The sequence below is a fragment of the Ceratotherium simum genome, chromosome 22 (genome assembly GCF_057802395.1).
Source record: "Ceratotherium simum simum isolate JZ-2026a chromosome 22, ASM5780239v1, whole genome shotgun sequence".
NCBI classification, from domain to species: Eukaryota; Metazoa; Chordata; class Mammalia; order Perissodactyla; family Rhinocerotidae; genus Ceratotherium; species Ceratotherium simum.
The window spans coordinates 50,551,034-50,571,119 of NC_141921.1; the positions used below are offsets into that span (position 1 = coordinate 50,551,034).

Here is a 20,086-nt window from a genome sequence, read left to right on the forward strand (position 1 = left end):
TTCACTCTCGCCAGCGTGGGACTCTCTCTAGTGGCCTCGAGTGTTCCTCCAGGGGTGGAGGGAGAGAGAGCCGCTCCCCACAGCGGGAGCAGCATGTGACTGGACCCTTCACAGCCCGAGGGGCGCTGCTCCGAGTCTCCCTTGCCCCGCGGTAGACTCTAGGCTGGTTCAGTGGACAGCGGCCGGAATCCCTTCACCTGCTGCCAGAAGCACGGTGCCTGGGCACCTCTGTGCACACGTGCGTGCGCACAGCTGCCCGCGCTGACCCTCGCTGTCGTCTGGAGCTTCACACACACGTGCTCACACTTGCACTCCCGCGTCCACGCGAGCACTTGCATTCACTTGGCTCGGAGTTTCTCGGAGCCTCAGTGGCACCCGGCAGAGGGCGCGCGAGCTTGGAGCTAGCGCGGGGGCGCAAAGCGACCGAGTATCCTCAGCTTCCCGCGGGGCCCCCCTCAGCCCGCCGAAGTGACCAGGGCGCCTCCGGACTGTGAGCACCCACGGACCTACGAGCCCTCGCGAGGGGGCGGAGGACTGGAACCTGGCCGAGCGACTCTCCTGGGGGCTGCAGCCGATCCACAGGGCTCCCAGCGGGCGCGTGGCGTGGCCTGGGGCGAGGTTTCCCTTCTGACAGTTGGGGGCGCGACGTGCAGGTGGAGGGCGAAGCTTCCTGAGGGTCCCCACCCACCTCTTGCCCCGGGGTCGCGCCCCTGTCCGCCCACCGGCCGAGAGCCCAGGCCCAGCGCGTCTTGTGCGCGCCCCTGCGGCCCGGCCGGAGGGGTCCCGGCGAGGGGCGGGGGGCCGAGTGCGGGGTCCCGAGAGTGGGTCGGGGGGCGCGCGCGGGCGCGCCCCGCCCCCGCCCGCCGGCCCGCGCGCCCGCGCGTGCGCAGCCCCGCCCGCCGCGCGCCGCGGGGGCCGGGTGACGTCAGGCCCCGCCGCGCTCTCGGGCGCCCCCCGGCGGGCTGCGCGCTCAGCCCGGGGCCAGGCGGTCCCTTTAACTGCGCGGCCCGAGGGGGCGGCGGCGGCGGCGGCGGCGGCGGCGGGGCGCACGGACGCGGCCCGGCCTCGCGCGCCCTCCCTGTCTGCGTCCCCGGCCGGAGCGGATGGGCGGCCGCGGGCCGCGGGGCAGCAGCCGGGGCGCGAGCGGAGCCGGGGCGGCGGGGCGGACAGGGCCGGGGCGGCCGGGCGGGGGCGCCGGGGGCCTGGTCGCGGCCGGGCCAGGAGCGGCTGGCGGGCGGGGCGCAGGCCGGCGGCGGGGAGGCGCCCGCGTCCGAGCCCCGGGCCGGGCCTGAGCACCGCGCCATGGCGGAGACCAAGATCATCTACCACATGGACGAGGAGGAGACGCCGTACCTGGTCAAGCTGCCCGTGGCGCCCGAGCGCGTCACGCTGGCCGACTTCAAGAACGTGCTCAGCAACCGGCCCGTGCACGCCTACAAATTCTTCTTCAAGTCCATGGACCAGGACTTCGGGTCAGTGGGCCGTGGGGCCTGTGCGCGGGTATGGGTCGGCACCTGTCTGCGCCCGGGCAGGGCCCTGGGGATCCTGGGTGCCTCCGCGCCCCGGTGTGGTGTGTTTCCCACCTGTCTGTGCCCTGAGCTGCCTGCCCAGGAGCCTGAGAGCTCTGGACGGTGGGCAGGGGAGCGTCCTGGCTTCTCCACCCACCCTGGGCCCAGTCTTGTGTGCCTGAGTGTATGTGAGCTGTGGGTCAAGGTCCGTTGCCCAGGCCAGGGGGACCCCGAAGTCCCACCGTGGCACCTGTCAGACTCAGGGTCCCGCTGCCCTCCTTCTGTGGCAAGCAGGTGCTCAAGGCTGGCCTGGAGGGCTTGTGATTAAGGGGGCCTGCGGTCAGAGGAGTGTCGGGGTGTCCAGGGGAAAGGGTGGGGGCAGGGTCCCCTAGGAAGCCTGGGGGAAATCTGTCTGCTGGGGTCTGCAGAGGTTTCCAGAGGCTCAAGATGGCCTCTCCCTGGTCCCCTCCACCAGAGTCCTGAGGACAGGGCAGAGGTCAAGGGTCACTGGGGACTGTGAGATATCATTCCACCCACCCTTGCCCTGGGGTTGCTGGCCGTTGGGCCTGTGTCCCTGCTGAGCCACACAGCATTGGGATTCTTGGGAACAGTCCAGTCCATCTGCTGGCTCAGGGCAGCCTCTGGTTCAGTGTCCCCGTGTCCAGCCTTAGTGGTGGCCATCTCGGCTGAGGGGACTTCCCACTTGCACTGGGCTGGACCTGTGGGACGGTGAGCGGGAGGCTGGCTGTCTGCTCGAGGCCTGACCGGGCACAGCCTCAGGTAACCTGAGTCCCTGGCTCAGCAATGCTGGGGGGGGATACCCAGAGGCCTTGTGGGCCGAGCAGGTGTGTCTGGCCACCCTCAGGCAGCCGCGTCCTTGTGTGTGGCTGCGTCTTGGGACTTTGACATTGAGGCGTTTCCTGGATTCTGTAGTTTGCACGGGCCCTGGGCAGCCCCAGGTCAGGTCAAGCTAGGGCCATTCTGCAGCTCTCAGGGGGACCTGAGACTCTCTTGGGCCCCACCACCACCAGGGAGAGGCATAGAGAGGAGGATGTGTCCTTGGCAGCCTCAGAAGGCTGGATGTCCCCAGCCCTGCCTGGCTGGCCTTCCTGCTGGCTCAGCTTAGGAGCCGCCATGGGGCCAGGCTTCTCAGGTGGGTATTGTAGTCTGGTCTGGCCGCGTCGCCTGCCCTCGCTGGGTGGTCTCAGTCTCAACTCCTCTGGCTTCACGCTGCTTTGGCTGTGAGCATCGGGTATGTGAAAGGGTGTTTTTGTTTTTAACTTAGTTTATTATATTAACAAAAATTACCAAAGTCACACATGCTCGCTGTCACAAACTCAAGCCAGCAGGGCATATGTGGCAAGGCATCTGCCTGGCCCCGCAGGTTGCTGCCCTCCAACCATGCTGTGGGTGCGTCCTGAGGGGCCTGCCACCCGCTCCTGTGTCTGATGGCCACTGCGGGCTGCCCATGAGCTGCAGAAACCCCCACCCCACGTGCACTCCCAGCAGAAGCCGCGCTTTTTGGGGGATTTGTAGGATCCATGCGTGCCTTGGCCTAGGAGGTGAGTGGGCAGGCAAATCTGGGTGTTGAAGCAGGAGTAGGAGTTCCTTAGGTTGTCTGGGCAGGCTTGGGAATGGCTGAGATGGGGGAGGGAACAGGACTGGGCAGAGAGCAGCTTCAGAGGCTGAGGCTGGGCCGGGAAAGGGGGATGGATTGAGGTGACGCTGGAAGGTGCAGTGGGCAGACAGAACAGGGAGGCTCACCTTACTTCCTCCCTGGACCTCTGGGCTGGTGGCCTGGTGGCCTCAGGGTCCTGGGAGAGGACCCCCATCAGCTGTCTCATTTCTCCCTCCCCTGAGACCTATGTGGAGAGATCCAAGCTCTATTTATTGTATAGAATCATTTATTCAGTGGAATAAATTCCTTCTCGAAGGGGCTGATCAGTCACTCAACGTTAGTGTGAACGTGAGCTTGAGGCTCACCCTGGCTACTGAGGGATGTAGCTGGAAGTTGGGGGAAGGGAGAGCAGGTCCTGGCGGGGCGGAGGCAGTGGTCTCCCCCATGAGAGGGGTGGCCTCAGCTTGGGGGCCTCCTGCCCCAACCCCCCATCCCACTGTGGGCCGGGCCCTGAGTTCCCCGAGCCTCTGTTTCTGGCCACAGCTGGCGACAGAGTAAGAGAAGGGGGAGTCTGAGGTGTGGCTGTGGCCCACAGGCGTCTTTGGCTGAATGTGGGGGTTCCTACCTTCACCTCCCACTTTTCCCCGTATGGGTCACGGCTGTTCTGACCCAGCAAAGCAGGGGAGGTCTCTGGGCCTGTGGTGGTTTGGTGGGAGCAGTGTGGGAGGGCCTGGCCCGGCCTCTGGGCTGTGAGGCAGAGGTTGAGGGGGTTTGGCCTGCAGTCTCCCCACTGCCAGGACCACCTCGCTGCTTCCAGGCCTGGCTGGACTTGGCACTGAGCTTGTCTGCCTGGTGGTGGCCCCAGGCCACCCATCTCTGGGCCAGGAGCTCCGGTCTCTGGGGCCACCTGCCTGTGGGCCCTGGGTGGCGTGGTGTGGGGGCTGCGGGGCAGGGGTGGGCGCTTGGCCTGGCCTCAACTGCCTGGGTGAGCTCCCGCTCTGCCCTCCGCAGGTGCCATCTGGGGCCAGTGCCCCTGCCGTGTTGGGAGAGTCCAGACAGGCCACGCCCTGGAGCTTGTGGCACAACCTGGAGGACGGGGACCCCCCTCACCCTGGAGTCTGCGGAGCCTGAGCCTAGGGGGGTGGGGGGCTCAGTACCGCCTATGGACGGGCTGGGCGAGGAGTGGCCAGCTCTGGGGTCAGGAGGCAGTGAGGTGACGGGTGAAGGCTCAGTGGGAGCTGAGGACCCCTGACTTGCGGGGACACGCAGGAGGCTCTGAGGGCTCGGGGACAGCTCTTCCTCCCCTGTCGTGCGCCAGCTCACTCTGCCAACTTCCTGCTCCATGGCGAGAGAACGGGTGGGGGGATCCTGTGCCTCTGGGGACATAGTTGGAGCCGTTGCACTGGGAAGGGCTGGCCTGTGGCATGCTGTGGCGGGTCCTCCTTGGCCCGTGGCTGTGCTCGCTCTAAGGGCCCTGCTCTGAGCAGATTCCTCGTCTGGGCGAGTCCGCGGGGGCGGCGGGCGGAGCTGGGCAGCCACAAGTTCGAGGTTAACCCGGATCTTGCTAGGAATTCTGAGGTTGGGGGCACGATGCCAACGGGGGTGCCCCCAAGGCCGGTGGAGACTGCTCCTGAGGTCTGCTCTCCCACCCAGCGAGGCCTGACCCAGGAGGGGGCCCCTAGGGTTGTTTGGAGGCGTTTCCATGCTTGGCAGAGGCTTCTCCCCCACCCCGACTTTGTCCCTACCCTGGGGCTCCTGGGAGATTGTGCTGACCGCCGGTGGACAGCACCACACCTCGAGGAGAGCACCCATGCCCTTTGTCCTGGGAGCTTTGGCATCTGCCCCTTCCCTCCCTGCTGTCCTGGCCAGGCTGCGCTGGGGCCTGTGGTGCTCCCCGGTGCCCCGACCCCCAGGTGGAAGGCAGGCTGCTCTGTCGTGCAGGTTGGAGAACTTGGGTTCCTCAAGCTGGGGAGGGCCAGGGAAGCAGGGCCTCTGAGCCCAAGGAGGGACGTCCATGCAGGGTGAGGGATACAGAGGCCTTGGGCAGCCCTGGGTGGTGGGTCATCGAGGCCGTGGCTGGGTGGGTAGTGGGGGCTCTGGGTGCTCCCAGGCCCCCTTGCCTGGGGCGTCTGCCTTTGGGGGAGCCAGGTGGGCCCTGCAGTGTGGGGCCGCGGGTGCTCTTCTGCCTCCCCATGGGTGAGTCAGAAAGGGCTGGGGCTTGGGTGTGGCGGGGGAGGCTGTTGGCCAGGCTACCTGGGCTGTGAGGTGGGAACCACCAGGTCCTTCCCTGGTCTCTGTTGCTGCAGCCACTCAGAGATGGTGCTCTCAGTCTGCTGGGCCCCTGGGAGGGCTTGCTGCAGCCCTGTCTCTTGGCTGCAGCTGGCAGAGCCCCAGGTGTCTCTGGACCACCCCAGGTCTTCCTGTGGTGACAACCTCTCATGTGGCCTCCTTACCCAAGTCCTGGGCCAAGTCATAGCCTCCCCTGGAAGCTCAGCTCTACAGGGCTGTGGTGCATGAATAGGGGCAGCAGACATGGGTCTGCTCCTCGCTGGAGAGAGGGGGGTCCTGAGAAATGACCCTTTCTGCCCTTTGGGAGCGTCCACCTCATTGGTGTGTGTATGGCTGGCCCTGGGAGGTGTCTGGGGGGCCGTCACAGGACCCGGGCTGGGTGCCCCCTCCCTCCCAGGCTGGCCCTGTCTTCTCTCTCCACTCTGCCCCCAGGTCTGGGGTCCCCTCCTGGTGGATGGCGTGGAGCGGGGCCTTGCTCTCTGGGTAGGAGTGTGGGCTGCTAGCTCTGTGGAGGGCCTCCTGCCATGTGCTGCTGCCCGGGACTGGCCGAATCAAGGCATCCGGGCCCAGCAGGCCATGAGGCTGCTTCTTGCCTGGTCTGTCGGCTCCTGTTTCTCCACTGGGCCCAAGGCCTGGGCGTGGAAATCACGCTGTGCTAGGCAGGGCTGGGCTCCAGGAGGCGGGCTGTCGGGGCTGCTCCTGCTGCAGTGCCCGCCCTGCTCCCTGGGCCTCCAGGAGGCCAGGGTGTGGGGTGTGTCTGGGCCACAGCCACTGCCTGCCCTGCCCCGCTGCCTCTCCCCTGTGAGCCATGCTGGCTGCTGCCCTCCTCACCTCTTTGAGCCTGACACCTAGACCCCCCACCTCAGGCTCATCATTGCCTTGGCTCTCTGTGTCCTGCCTTCCCTACCGCCCAAGCCCACCTGACTGGGGGCAGCATGAAGACACAGGCCAGGGGACTGGTTGCTGGGCGGTGGGTATGGCCCATGGAGCTCGCTGACCTTGGGGGGCTAAGACTTCTCAGTAGGCCCAGCTGGCTTTGTGCCCTTTCAGTTCTTGAGTTGGGCTGGTGCTGCAAGTGGGGATCTGCTTGTCTCCCTGGCTGAGCAGACGGCCCTGGAGGGTGGTGGCCTGCCCTCGGAGTGTGTGTGTGTGTGTGTGGGGGGGTCTGCATGCCGTGCCGTCTTGACCTACCTGTGTCTGTGGGGGTCTGACCGCCCTCACATCTGTGCTGAGGCCTGCTGTGGACAAGGCCCTGTTTTGGGCCCAGGGGGATGCAGAGAGTGAGCCAGACAGAGCCCCGCCCTCACAGACCCACACTCCGTGGGGCACACAGACAGGTAGATGTTATAGAGTGCTACAGGCAGTGACCCCCCCAGTGGCGGAGGGTCAGGGGTCTGGACCCCCTTGGACCTGGCTCCTGGGAAGGGTCCTCAGGAGGAGGAAGAGGGTCCCCAGGAAGAGAATGTGCTGGGCAGGGGCATCCACACAGACTGATGTCTGGGCATGTGACATGTGCCCTGGGCAAGGGTGGGGAGTCTTACCTCCAGAGCCCACTGGTGGTAGCTGGCCCCGGTTCGGGTGGTCTCACGGCCGTGTCTGCCCACAGGGTGGTGAAGGAGGAGATTTCTGATGATAATGCCAAGCTGCCCTGCTTCAATGGCCGCGTGGTCTCCTGGGTGAGTCTGTGGGACGTTGGCAGAGGGTGCTCAGCCAGAGTGGGGGTGGCCCCTGTGTTGCAAGATGGGAGCTGGGCGTGGGCGAGCGGGTGTGGGGTGGGAAGAGGCTGGTCACCTGTGCCTGGGCACCCTGCTGGGCGGGGCCTCCCTGAGCCCTCGTTCTCCTTCACAGCTGGTGCTGGCCGAGGGCACACACTCAGACGCAGGGTCTCAGGGCACTGACGGTCACGCAGACCTGCCCCCGCCTCTTGAGCGGACAGGCGGCATCGGGGACTCCCGGCCCCCCTCCTTCCAGTAAGGACCCTGGGGGGCGCTGAGCCTGGTAGTCCTAAGGGGCCTGCTGCCTGCCAGGCCTGTGGTGGGGAGGAGGGGCAGCTGAGCAAGGACCCACGGTCAGTAGGAGCTGGTCAGCAGAGGAGGGGCAGGCAGAGAGGCCCAGACCTGGTGGTTGGCTGGGCAAGGGCCCCTGCCAGATTCAGGGTCCCACCAGGTGAGGGGAGGCGAGGAGCCAATGGCATCTGAGGCGTTGGTCGCCCGCCTGCCCCAGCCCACCCCCCTCTTTGGCACAGCCCAAATGTGGCCAGCAGCCGTGACGGGATGGACAACGAGACCAGCACAGAGTCCATGGTCAGCCACCGGCGGGAGCGACTCCGACGCCGGAACCGCGAGGAGGGTAACAACCCCAGACCTCCCTGGGCCCCCATGGTGCACCCCAGGTCCCTGCCGACCCCTGGTTACTGCCCCCCACCAGTGGGGTCCTGGGTAGAGGTCCCAGGACCAACTGCCTGGGACCCCAGTGTCCCCTCAGCACCCCCATAGTGACCCTGCCAGCTCCCAGGTCAACAATGCTCGAGGCCACACAGGCTGCCGTGACCTCCAGGGGATCCTACGGCCAGCTCCCCTCCCTGCTGTCCCCACAGCTGCTCGGACCAATGGGCACCCGAGGGGGGACCGGCGGCGGGACCTGGGGCTGCCCCCTGACAGCACATCTACCATGCTGAGCAGCGAACTCGAGTCCAGCAGCTTCATTGACTCGGACGAGGACGACAACACAAGCCGGTGTGCAGGCGTGTGTGTGTGTGTGTGTGTAGGAGTGTGCATGTGTGTGCGTGCACACGAGCACGTGTGTGTGTGCATGCGTGGGTGTCACAGGTGTGTGTGTGCATGTGTGTACGTTTGTGTGAGCATGGGGTGTGTGTGTGTATGGGTGTGTGCACGTATAGATGTGTGCACGGGTCTGTGTGCGCACAGGTGTGGGCATGTGGGCGCATGGGTGTGCATGCATAGGTGGGTGCCCACATGTGCATCCACAGGTGTGTGCACGTAGACGTGTGTCCATGTGTGTGCATGTGTGTGTGCGTGTGTCTGGCCAAGTGCACTTTGTGCACACGAGTGTGTGCATGTGCAGGTGGCCGTGCTGGCTTACTTGGTGTTCGTATCTCCATGTTTGCCAGGGCATAGCGATCCACGTAGGTGTGGGGTTTGTGTGTGTCATGTGTGCACGGTGGCGGTGTGTCCAACCAGGAGCTGAGCCTTCTGAGCAAACCTCACCCAGGCCCTGTGTCTCCTGGTTTCGGCCTGGCCAGACCCTGCCACCTCCTGTCCCACCCTGGCTCCTCCTCCTCAGTGTCCTCAATGGTGTGAAGGGGGTGGGGGCACCCTGTTCTCTGCCCCTCCTCAGCCCTGCAGCCCCCCGCCCAGCCCCTCACCTGCCTGCCCCCCCCAGGCTGAGCAGCTCCACGGAGCAGAGCACCTCCTCCCGGCTTATCCGGAAGCACAAGCGCCGGCGGCGGAAGCAGCGCATGCGGCAGACGGACCGTGTAGGTGGTGGCTGGGCACCGGGAGGGGTCTGTCCTTCGCCCACAGCCCCTGTTCACAGCCCTTTCCCCACCTCCTGGTGCCCTCCACAGACCTCATCCTTCAGCAGCATCACGGACTCCACCATGTCCCTGAACATCATCACTGTCACACTCAACATGGGTGAGGCCTTGCAGGGGCCACTCGGCAGGGCAGGGGGTGTCCCTGGGCGGGGGTCCCTGGGTGGGGGCTCCCTGGTTGTGGGGTCCCTGGGTGGGGGCTCCCTGGGTGGGGGGGGATCCCTATGCATGGAGTCCCTGGGCAGGGGTCCCTGGGTTTGGGGTCCTTGGGCACAGGGTCCCTGGGTGGGGCGCCTACTCACACCCCCCACCCCCTGCAGAGAGGCACCATTTCCTGGGCATCAGCATCGTGGGCCAGAGCAACGACCGGGGCGACGGAGGCATCTACATCGGTTCCATCATGAAAGGTGGGGCCGTGGCTGCCGATGGCCGCATCGAGCCGGGTGACATGCTGCTGCAGGTGCGGGGCTGCAGGGAGCTACCGGGGGGCCCAGAGGTCAGCACCCCCACCCCACCGCGCTAAACCCCTCACCCCCCAGGTGAACGACGTCAACTTTGAGAACATGAGCAACGACGATGCTGTGCGCGTGCTGCGGGAGATCGTGTCCCAGACGGGGTGAGGCGCAGGGGACACGGGACGGGGGTGGGGCACGGGGGGCCTCACCTGTGTGACCGCCACACCCCGCCCCGCAGACCTATCAGCCTCACGGTGGCCAAGTGCTGGGACCCGACCCCTCGGAGCTACTTCACCATCCCGAGAGGTGAGTGAGCCCGCGGGGCTGGCGGGGCTGGGGTGGGGGCGCCAGCCCAGCCTGAAGGGTCTCTCTCCTCTGTGCCCCTGTGCTCTGCTTCTCCCCCACTGTCTGTCCGTCCATTCATCTGTCCGTCTGCTGCCACACGGTGGCCACCCAGCTGACCCGGTTCGGCCCATTGACCCAGCCGCCTGGCTGTCCCACACGGCGGCGCTGACTGGAGCCCTGCCCCGCTACGGTACGAGCCCCTGCTCCAGCGCCGTCACGCGCACCAGCTCCTCCTCACTAACCAGCTCTGTGCCCGGCGCTGCACGTAAGTGGCAGCTCACGAGATCAGGGAACTGAGGCACTGGGGCGAGGGGCCCAGCAGAGGCGCCCGCCAGCGCAGTCCCACCCGCCGGCCGTCCCAGCCTCTGGCGTTGTGCCAGGCCCACTCGGACAGACGTGGTGCTGACATGCGTGTGCACTCTCACGCACACGTTCCTCCCAGCTCACTGTCTGTGTGGCGAGAATGAAAGATGCCTGGAGGGCCCGGGCCAACCCCAGGGTCCCTGCCTGGCGGTCTGCCTCTGCAGGGGTGGGGCGAGGTGGGTGTGTGCACGTAGCACCTGCTTTCCTGCCGCTAACACAACTAACAGCCCCAAGCTGGTGAAGGAGGGCAGTGCAAGAGGCCTGATCCCCCGTGGGGTCTGGTCCAAGGGTGGGGCGGCCTCGCCCTGGTTTGGGCCCAAGATCCTGATGAAGCATATGCAGGGATAGGAAACGATGGTCCAATTCCCCAACACCAGCCCCCCCACCCCCACCCCTGAGGTGTCTGTCAAGTGGTGGGGGCGGGCCCCGCAGTCGCTCAGCCTCAGGGCTGGGCTCCCCGCTGCACACTGCCCAGAGCCCGGCCTCTGAGAGGGGGTACGGCAGGCAGGGCCTGGGGTCCTTCCCAAGCCCTCCCCCTGCCCGTCAGCGCTCGGGGCTGAGGAGGGGCCGTGCCTTTCAGAGCTGGAGGAGGCGCCGCTGACGGTGAAGAGTGACATGGGCGCCGTCGTCCGGGTCATGCAGCTGCCCGACTCGGGCCTGGAGATCCGCGACCGCATGTGGCTCAAGATCACCATCGCCAACGCCGTCATCGGTGAGTGGGCGCTCCTCGGGGTGGGGCGGGGCGGTGTGTCCCGGCCCCGCGCTGACACCTGGTGCTGCTGGCCAGGGGCGGACGTGGTGGACTGGCTGTATGCACACGTGGAGGGCTTCAAGGAGCGGCGGGAGGCACGCAGGTATGCGAGCAGCATGCTGAAGCGCGGCTTCCTGCGGCACACCGTGAACAAGGTCACCTTCTCTGAGCAGTGCTACTACGTCTTCGGGGACCTGTGTAGCAGTAAGTGGGGGGCTGCGGGGCGGCGGTCCCCAGAGGGCCCACCCACTCCGCCCTCACCCACCCTCCCCTCCTGCCAGACCTCGCAGCCCTGAACCTCAACAGCGGCTCCAGCGGGGCCTCGGATCAGGACACGCTGGCCCCGCTGCCCCACCCGGCTGCCCCCTGGCCCCTGGGTCAGAGCTACCCCTACCAGTACCCGGGGCCCCCGCCCTGCTTCCCGCCCGCGTACCAGGACCCCAGCTTCAGCTACGGCAGTGGCAGTGCTGGGAGTCAGCAGAGTGAAGGTGAGAGCCCACCGGGCGCCCGGCCCCTGCAGCCCCGCCGCCTGGCCCCAGTGTGCCCGCCCCCCGCCTTGTGCGCTCCTGCCTGCTGTGCTGAGGCCCGGGGTGGGGTCCTTCTGGAAGGGGTGAGTGTTGAGGGGATGGAGAAGGAGCTTGGAGGCTTTGGTGGTTGTGGGGTGGGGGGCGATGTTCCGTTTGTGGCTGAGGCAAGAGGCCAGGAGATGGTGTGGGAGAGGGCGGCGTGATGGGTGTGAGGGTGTGGGGGTGTGTGGCAGAGGGGCCCCAGGACACAGTGGGGGACAGACACCTCCCTCTGGCACCTATAGCCTGGCAGGGAGACAGAAGTGGACAGTTCCACAGACAACCATGTTCTCATGCTGGGATGTGAGGGGGAAGATCGGGGGGTGTCCCTGAGGAGGGGACTTGTTGGAACAATGGCCCGGGGCTGCATGGGGGTCTGTGTGGCCAGTGAGCGCTGCCTGTATGGTCTGGGGAGAGACCAGGTGGCCAGCCCAGTGACCCAGAAAGGCACGGAAGAGACGGGAGAATGGGCTGGAGGGCAGCAGTGCCCGAGAGGAAGCTGCGTTGGGCGCCTGAGACCCTGGGCAGGCCCCACTGGTGGCAGCGTGCCCTGGCAGGCGAGTGTGGTGCTCAGGCTGGGCCTGGTGTGTAACTCATGCTATCCCTTGCTTTGTGCTGAGCAAGCCTTAGACTGAAGGACTAGCGGAATGGACCCTTGGGGCCGGTAAGCCAGGGTCCTTCCCAGCGTCCCTCTCAGCATGTCCCCAGCCAGCCAGCGTCCTCAGGTTCCCAGCGCTTCCTGGGAACCCAGGACAGGGGCTGAGCTGAGTAGCTGGCCAGGGCCCCGGGGTGGGATGGAAGGTGGGTCTTTGGCTGGGGAGCCCAGGATGGCGGACGGGAGCGCTGGGCACACAGGCCTGTCGCTGTGCCTCGGTTTCTCAGCTGCAAGACCAGGCCCTCGGTTCAGGCATTGGGGTGAGGTGTGGGGGCATCAAGCTGGCCCCGGAACATCGCTGCCTGTCTGCTACTGCCCCTGCCTCACCTGCTGCAGCTGCTCCTGCTTCTCTGGGCAGGGCTGGCCCTGCCCTCATGTCTGCATGGCTGACCCCCTTCCAGCCCCACCCCAGCTCAGAGCCGCCAGGTTCTGGCCCTGGTTGCTCTGGCAATGGCCAGTTGTCCTGGAAGAGGCAGGGCCTGGCACTGACCATCTTCTTCCCCCTTCTCAACTTCAGGAAGCAAAAGCAGTGGGTCTACCCGGAGCGCCGGCGGGAGCAGCCGGCGGGCACTGGGCCGTGAGAAGGAGCGCCGGGCGGCTGGAGCCGGGGGCAGCGGCAGCGAGTCGGACCACACAGCGCCAAGTGGGGCGGGTGGCAGTGGCTGGCGGGAGCGTCCGGCTAGCCAGCTCAGCCGTGGCAGCAGCCCACGCAGCCAGGCCTCAGCCGCTGCCCCGGGGCTCCCCCCACTGTACCCCCTGACGAAGGCCTACTCGGTGGTGGGCGGGCCACCTGGGGGGCCGCCCGTTCGGGAGCTGGCTGCTGTTCCCCCAGAGCTGACGGGCAGCCGCCAGTCTTTCCAGAAGGCCATGGGGAACCCCTGTGAGTTCTTCGTCGACATCATGTGACCGAGGAGAGAGTGCCTTCAGCCGGCCCTGCAGGAGGGCGCTGCACCTGGAGCTTGTGTGGGCTTGCCTTAGTGGTGGCCGTCCTGGGTCAGGCCAGCCAGTGCTTCCACTTGCACAAGAGGCCGTGCCGTGGGGTCCGGGCCTGGAGAGCGTGGGAGCAGGCTGGAGGGGAGGGGCTGAGGGCAGCCCGTCCACTCCCAGTTGGAGCAGCTTGTGTCCATGCAGACCCTAGTGGGGAGCCTCCATCGCCCTGTGCTCAGGCAGGTCTGACCTGCCCCCCTTGACGTGCGCCTCAGGGACCCCTACTTGCCCACAGAGCTGTGCACAGAGCTGAGAGGTGGCTGCTGGGCCTGGGGCCCCTCTTCACCCAGTTCACAGGCCCTGCCCATCTTGCCCAGGCTAGGGGGCCCTCTTCAGGGTGGAATCAGAGCCCCCAGGCTCCTCGGTGGCTGCCCAGGGTAGGATCTAATTTATTTATTTATTGCCTGCATCTGTGCTCTGGGGGAGATGGCAGCCAAGTCAGCCGACCCCCCACCTGGCTGGAGCAGAGTTTGCATGTCCCCCCACGCTGGGTCTCAGAGCAAATGCAGGGACACAGGTCGTGTCTGAAAGTGTTGGGGAAGGTCGGTGAGGGGGAGATGGGAGGGGGGGAACGTGACCCTGAGGGGTGAGGGGCAGGGATGCACACAGCTGCTACAGGGGCAGGGCCTGGGGGAGAGGGGGCAGCCAGCCCGCCCTTCCTCGCTGTCCTTAGGTGACTGCCCACCCGCGCACGCCACTTCCTTCTCGGCATCTCTGGCCTGCACACATCTGCGCTGTAGATCCTGTATCGAGTCGGAACATCTGTTCGGATAGTTAATAGAGCTGCTTCTGTGTAAATGCTATTTTAAACACTAAAAAGCATTTAATTTTATGGGACTGAGGTGTGGTTTGTGTCCTTTCTCTCTCTCCAGCTGGGCTGCCTTAGGAGACTGGGGCGTGGGGGTTGGTCCAGCCTCCCCAGGGCCTGGCCAAGAGCTGATTTAGGACAGGTGGTCTCCTCGGGGGTCCCAGCTCAGCCACAAGGCTCTGTCCCGGTGCTGGCTGCTAGCAGGGTCCTGCTGGGCTGTCTTCTGTCCGTGGTGCTGGCTCCCGGCTCCAGGGGTCCTGGTGGCTGGCACTGGCCTTGGTGCTGACCACCCCCCCACCCCGCCCCACGCCGGCCTGGGCTCTGTCCACGGTGCTGGTGGCAGGCTGACCCCATTCTACCCACCCGGCAGGGCCAGGGAGCGAGAAGGAAGCTGGGTGCTGGTCTCCGCCTGAGCAAGCGTCTGTCCTGCGCTGGAGCCCATGGTCAGGCACACACCCTACAGAGGGGTCAGGGCAGCCCACCCACTAGCGTTCCATTTCTGTGACACTTGGAGGGGGTACTGGGTGGTGGCTCCAGGCTCAGCCAAGTGACGCCCAGCTCGGCTTTCAGGGGGCTTTCTGAGCTTTCAGCACGGGCTGCGGGGGGCTGAGGAACCCTCCATGGGCCTCTTTCCAGAACAGTGGGGCTGGGTCACCTGGGCAGGCCTTGGCCAGGGCTTGGCTGGGATGGGGATAGAGCCTGACTCCCTGGGGTCCCAGGTGGTGAGACCCACGGGGCTGAGGCCCCTCATGCACTGTCAGCAGTCAGCCTGGGGCCAGAATCTAGAGCTGGGGGGTCTCAGCAGAGTCGGGGCACAGTTTGCCGGTTCCTGCATGGAGACTTGGTTTGGGGGCATCTCAACTAGGTCTGGGTTCATGGGGGTAAGGTCACCTGGTCAGGAATCACTTGTTTTTGCCCTGAGTCTCCTCCCCACCCCCACTGCCATCCTGTCCTTTGGCATCGCCTGGACCCCCTCCCAGGAAGAACTCGGGGGTGTTGAGCTCCGGCCGCCACAGCAGCAGGTAGCACTTGGGCAGGTGGAAGGTGGCCAGGATGCCCAGGGCACAGAGGAGGATGGCGCCCATCTGCACAGCGGGCTGGTAGGCCACGTGCACGTTGGCAAAGAGGGGCACAAAGGAGATCCACGTGATGAAGTAGGCCAGCGTGGCAAAGGTGAGGCCACGAGCGCCGTTGTAGCGGCCGGGCTGGCTCTGTACCAGGAAGGTGCCCAGGAAGCAGAGGAAGGCCAGCGTGGCATTGGTGGTGTGCACCAGGCCGAAGCTGACCCAGGAGTGCACACGGCAGTGCACCAGTGCCTCTGTGGGCAGCACCCGCCAGTCTGTCATCACCTCCGGTGGGAAGGCCACCAGGTACCAGGTGCACAGTGCTGCTTCGGCCAGCATGGCGAGCAGCACCGCCAGCCAGGCCCAGGGCCCCCGAAGGCGGCCATGCAGCCAATCCGCCCAGCTTATTGGCAGCTCTGCCCTCACAAAGATCTCGGCCGCCTGCAGGAAGAGGGTGCTCAGGCAGCCGGTGAGTGGGAGGTGGAGCAGCAGCTGCTGAGCCAGGCAGCTGGTGGGGCTGGGCCAGCCGGGGTACAGGAGGACGCTGAGGCAGACAAGGCTCAGGCAGGCCAGGCCAAAGCAGGCCCGTGGTCCCCCCGAGGCCCAAACCAGCGGGCTGTCCCTGTGCTGGATGAAGAGCCCCAGGGCTGCCAGTGCCAGGCACAGAGCCAGGCCCAGCAGCATGAGCAGCACCAGCACGGCCGGCTCCCCCCACGCCAGGAACTTGGGCCTGCGGGGGAAACAGCGCGTGCTCCTATCTGGGGACCACTGGTCCTGGTCACACAGGGTGCAGAGGAGGTCATCTGTGGTGTGGGAGGAGAGAGCAGGCACTGAGGTGCAGGGGCTTCCCTCTGGCCTCGCCCCTACCACCGCCTCTGGCCGCGGAGTCAGCTTCAGAGCTGGGACACACTGGGATCGCCTCCAGGCCATGTGTTCCCGGCCCTGCGGGTCCTCTCTCCCACTCCTGCCTCAGCTTGTGCAGGCCCGCCGGGAAGCTGGCTCACTGGGAAGGTGGCTCACTGGGAAGCTGGCTCACTGGGAAGGTGGCTCACCTGGGCCCGCCGGGAAGCTGGCTCACTGGGAAGGTGGCTCACTGGGAAGCTGGCTCACTGGGAAGGTGGCTCACTGGGAAGGTGGCTCACCTGGGCCCGCCGGGAAGCTGGCTCACTGGGAAGGTGGCTCACTGGGAAGCTGGCTCACTGGGAAGGTGGCTCACTGGGAAGCTGGCTCACTGGGAAGGTGGCTCACCTGGGCCCGCCGGAAAGCTGGCTCACTGGGAAGGTGGCTCACCTGGGTTGCGCCGGTAGCTGCCCGCCTTGCAGTCCACACAGTCGTAGCAGCAGGAGTGGAAGCCTTTCACGCGGCGCACCTGGCCCTCTTTGCACTGCCGTGAGCACTGGGACACAGGCTCCTGGTACGGGGGCCTCAGGGCTTAGGCGGCTAAGTGCACCTGCCTGAGACCTGGGGATGGCCCCCCGCTACCTCCCTCGTGGGGCCAGAGCTCTCTCTTGGCTTTGGAGGAGCTGCTGTGTGGCTGGGGATACAGCTGGGCACTCACCTTGTTTCCCGGCGTGTGCCAGCGTATCCGGGAGTGCTGGAGCTGCAGGCGGCCACTGAAGGTGCCCACGGTGAGCAACGTGGGCATCAGGTCCTGCCACACCCACAGCTTCACGTTATAATCCATGTCTACATTCCCCCTGGCGTCAAACCGCAGCACTGTGCCACGTACTCGGAAGGTCATGTTGTACATGTTCTCCAGGAGCTGGCAGGTGGGTTGGAGCAGATGGGACAGGCTGGGCCAGAAGCTGCCTCCAGCCCAGACCCCCCCACTGCCATCCTTCTCCTTGGGGGTTCCCAGTGGCCCAGGGCATGTGCAGGGGCCGGCACAGCTCCCATGCCCTCACCTGCCAGGGCCGCACAGGCTCCCGTGTGGGGCAGCCAGAGGCGTTACAGAGCAGCGTGTTGTGGAGGGCCTGGGCCACGCCATACACGGCTGCGTAGGCAGCGAAGGTCCGGTGGTGCGGCAGCAGGGTGGACACATTCTTCAGTGTGATGTGGTCGCACTGGGGGCAGCGCGGCCCCACCACACGCCCCCCCAGGGGCGGCTGCTCAGCGTTCAGTGAGGCGCAGAAGGCAGGGTCAGCAGCCAGGGCCAGGCGAGTCTGCACGTATGATGAGAAGTCGGGCATCAGGGCGCCCCGATGCAGGAAGCCGAGCACGGTGCCCACCTGGGCCATGCCGGGCAGCATCATGACCAGTTCTGAGGTTATCCAGGCCTCGCTGGCCACCCACACCTTGGGCGAGAGCCCGCAGCGGATGCTGAGGCTGAAGAAGGTGCGGGCGGCGAGGGCGGAGGAGAACAGCACCACCACCTGCACGTGGCTCTGGTTCACCTGCTGGAGCAGGCTCTGCAGGGAGCCCAGCTTCCGGCTGTCGGCGCCAAGCAGCGGCACCAGGCCCTCGTGCGCGATGCAGATGCCCTGCGCAGTGGCCAGGCCAGAGAAGAGGCTCAGGCCCTGCCGGCCGTACTCGTCATCGCTGCCCATGGCAGCCACCCAGTTCCAGCGGAATTCCTGCAGCAGCTCCACCATGGCTGCCGCCTGCACGCGGTCGCTGGGCACTGTGCGGAAGAAGGACGGGAACTCCTCCCGGTTGCTCAGCCGTTCCGTGGTGGCGCCATAGCTGACCTGCAGTGGCCGGGAGGGGCCTTCTGACACAGGGCCCCCATGGGCAGGGTGGTGGGGGTGGGGAACACAAGGAGAGGTGGGAGCACACCTGAGGCATGAGAAAGAAGCTGAAGAACTTGCCGGTGACAAGGGCGAGCTCGGACGAGTGGGGCCCGATGACGGCCACCACGCGGGGCTGGTACTGTGCGTAGTCACAGTAGGCGGCGATGCTGCGGCTGCCCGCCTTGGCCATGAACAGGAGGCTGGGCTTCATGGCGACCAGGGGCTCTGTGCACGAGTCGAAGAAGTCGTAGCCCAGGTGCAGCCCGGGAAGCAGGGTGGACCCGTTGTTGATCTCCTCCACAGCCATCTGCACAGCCAGCGCCCAGAGCAGGCCGACGGACGAGAACCTGGGGCCACGCAGGGCTGCAGGTGGCCAGCACCTCACCCTCACTTGGGAGCACCCCAGACCTGAGCCACCCGCAGCCTGGCCACCCCCTGTCCCCCACCCCTGGGCTCCCTACCTGGTGCACATCGTTGTGTTGGGCTGTGTCCTGTTGGTGAGACTGGCACCCTCAGCCAAGCCCACGGGGAAGAGCCCGCCCAGCACGTAGTCCCCCGGCATCTGGAACTGCTGGGTCAGGCACAACGGGGCCCCCACCCGGAGGCCCAGGAGAGCCATGAGGCCCAGGAGAGCCAGGCCTGACATGGCAGGTGGCAGCTTCTGGCAGGGATGGCAAGTGGGTGATTTGGGCAGGCCCCAGATAAAGTGAGTTGGGGCGGGGGCGGGGCAGGATTTGTTTAGCAAAACCCTTGCCGGTCCTCATCTGCCAGCCTCGGGGTCCCTTCGGGAGGGCCATCCTCCCTCTCCTGGGCCCTGCAGGTTTGCACGTCAGATGCTCTTATCCTGATGACACCACCAGGCTCTCTGGCCAAGAGTGACCTGGACAGCTAGGCTCTAAGCAGCCAGACCATGACCCATTGGCTGCCTGTGCCCAAACCCTCAGCACCCACCCCATTCCTGGAGGAGAGGGACACCCAGAACTTCTCTGCCAGAGGGTCCTGGGATCTCTAGCTGCCTGTGGGAGGGGTTGGAGGTGCCAGTGCCCCAGTGTGTAGGCACACAAACACCTTCTCTCTCCAACCCTGGAGAAGCACTGTCAGCAGCTGGGGACGTCGCAGGGCTGGCTCCATCCGCAAGCCCAAGGGGCAGCCTGAAGGGAAGTGTCCCACAGCCCTGCAGACCAGCCAGGAGGCCAGTGGACAGTCGGCCAGCGTGGCCTCCACCCTGTGGCTGGGGTCAGGGCTATGGCCTCTCAGCTTGCATGGGAACAGTGCACCTTGAGGGTCTGGGCCATTCCTCCCCTGGGGTCTGAGGCCTGGAAGCTTCAGGAGCCCTGTGGCCGGCTGTGCCCACACCAGCCCTGAGCACTCAATATGGCAGGTGCCTCCTCCTGGGGACAGGGCTCACAGCTGGGCCTGCAGAAGGGCACATGCAAATGAGAGGAGAGGCTGTAACCAAATGGGCTGCTGCAACTGGGTCAGCACCAGGTGTACAGAGGCCCCGATGGGCGGGGCGGCAGTTCACACTTAGCCTCTGGGTGCCTGGGGACCAGCTTCCTGTAGCCTGGGTCTGCCGGCCTCTGACACTAGGCTTGGGGGTAGAGGTGCAGATCAGGCCCCATGCACCCAGAGGAGCTGGGGAGGCTAGCAACAGCCCAGGGGTGGGGGCTCTGGGCCTACAGAAGGTGTCATAGGGACCTGGCCCTTGCCTGACCCCACTGCCCCATGGGGGGGCCCATGCTGCACAGCACACTCAGGACACGCACACGCATAGGCATAGCACACACGCGGTGCACTGCACCTTTACATCTGCAGGCATGCACGCACACACACGTGCAGCCCTCGCTCTCTGGCCCGTGTGGACCCCAGGCTCTTCTCCCATGCCAGTCCCTCATAGTCATCAGCCTTTGCTGGCACCACAGAGGGCTCTTGTCCCTGCTGGGTGTGGGCACAACTGGGCAGGGTGCAGTGGCAGACCCTGGAGGTGGCCTGGCGTTGGACACTATTTGGGTCTGACATTGGGTAGAGTGCTTGAGAGGACCTAACGTGTTCTCTTTCTGTCTGGGCCCGTCCTGGCCCAGAGCAGCCCCTCCACTGGCCGCAGCCGGGCAGGTCTCTTCTCCCCACAGGGTGTCCCTGTGCGGCTCGCCTCAGATCTGTCCTCTCAACACAGCCCTGTGGGTGGAGCCATGTCTGTTCTCTCACCTGTAAACGGGGGTCACAGCATGGACCTCGGCAGGGGTCGGGAGCACCAAGCTAAAGCCAGCACAGGGCAGGCAGGCAGCAGCCCCTGCCCCACGCTGGCTTGGGTGTGCCTCACGCCCCGTGGTTGGCACTACCCTGCGAGCCTCGGTAGGCAGATGCCCGGCACACCCAGTCTGCGTCCTGAAGCACA

At 66.1% G+C, this 20,086-nt stretch overlaps 2 protein-coding genes across 5 annotated transcripts; one reads left to right on the forward strand and one right to left on the reverse strand.

Annotated features, from left to right (window-relative positions):
• Window positions 1-1,216: 1,216 nt before the first annotated feature.
• On the forward strand, window positions 1,217-13,927 carry DVL1 (dishevelled segment polarity protein 1). 4 transcript variants are annotated; one of them, XM_014783783.2, is made up of 16 exons: window positions 1,218-1,472; window positions 7,022-7,091; window positions 7,264-7,385; window positions 7,661-7,764; window positions 8,012-8,150; window positions 8,818-8,911; window positions 9,002-9,071; window positions 9,289-9,428; window positions 9,508-9,584; window positions 9,662-9,729; window positions 9,881-10,033; window positions 10,712-10,843; window positions 10,919-11,086; window positions 11,164-11,370; window positions 12,621-13,632; window positions 13,764-13,927. In XM_014783783.2, the coding sequence occupies exons 1-15, from the start codon at window positions 1,303-1,305 to the stop codon at window positions 13,007-13,009; spliced, it is 2,103 nt and encodes a 700-aa protein (XP_014639269.1). In that variant the 5' UTR covers window positions 1,218-1,302; the 3' UTR covers window positions 13,010-13,632; window positions 13,764-13,927. The 4 variants fall into 4 exon arrangements, with proteins under 4 accessions (XP_087303158.1, XP_014639269.1, XP_087303159.1 ...); XM_014783785.2 differs by having other exon boundaries at window positions 1,219-1,472; window positions 9,881-9,958; XM_087447032.1 differs by lacking the exon at window positions 13,764-13,927 and having other exon boundaries at window positions 1,217-1,472; window positions 11,164-11,492; window positions 12,621-13,008.
• On the reverse strand, window positions 13,892-19,932 carry TAS1R3 (taste 1 receptor member 3). Its single transcript, XM_087447031.1, has 6 exons — window positions 18,153-19,932; window positions 17,738-18,038; window positions 16,867-17,649; window positions 16,521-16,724; window positions 16,253-16,373; window positions 13,892-15,765 (listed from the first exon to the last, which is right to left on the reverse strand). Exons 1-6 carry the CDS (start codon window positions 18,335-18,337, stop codon window positions 14,801-14,803), a joined length of 2,559 nt encoding a protein of 852 aa, XP_087303157.1. The 5' UTR covers window positions 18,338-19,932; the 3' UTR covers window positions 13,892-14,800.
• Between the last annotated feature and the right edge of the window lie 154 nt (window positions 19,933-20,086).

Coding starts and splice junctions, on each gene's coding strand:
- TAS1R3 (XM_087447031.1), bottom strand. CDS start 18,337: ATGTCAGGCCTGGCTCTCCTGGGCCTCATGGCTCTCCTGGGCCTCCGG. Junction 18,039..18,152: donor AACACAACGATGTGCACCAG/GTAGGGAGCCCA, acceptor GCGTGGCCCCAG/GTTCTCGTCCGTCGGCCTGC. Junction 16,374..16,520: donor GGCACACGCCGGGAAACAAG/GTGAGTGCCCAG, acceptor CCCCCGTACCAG/GAGCCTGTGTCCCAGTGCTC.
- DVL1 (XM_014783783.2), top strand. CDS start 1,303: ATGGCGGAGACCAAGATCATCTACCACATGGACGAGGAGGAGACGCCG. Junction 7,092..7,263: donor ATGGCCGCGTGGTCTCCTGG/GTGAGTCTGTGG, acceptor TCTCCTTCACAG/CTGGTGCTGGCCGAGGGCAC. Junction 11,371..12,620: donor TGGGAGTCAGCAGAGTGAAG/GTGAGAGCCCAC, acceptor TCTCAACTTCAG/GAAGCAAAAGCAGTGGGTCT.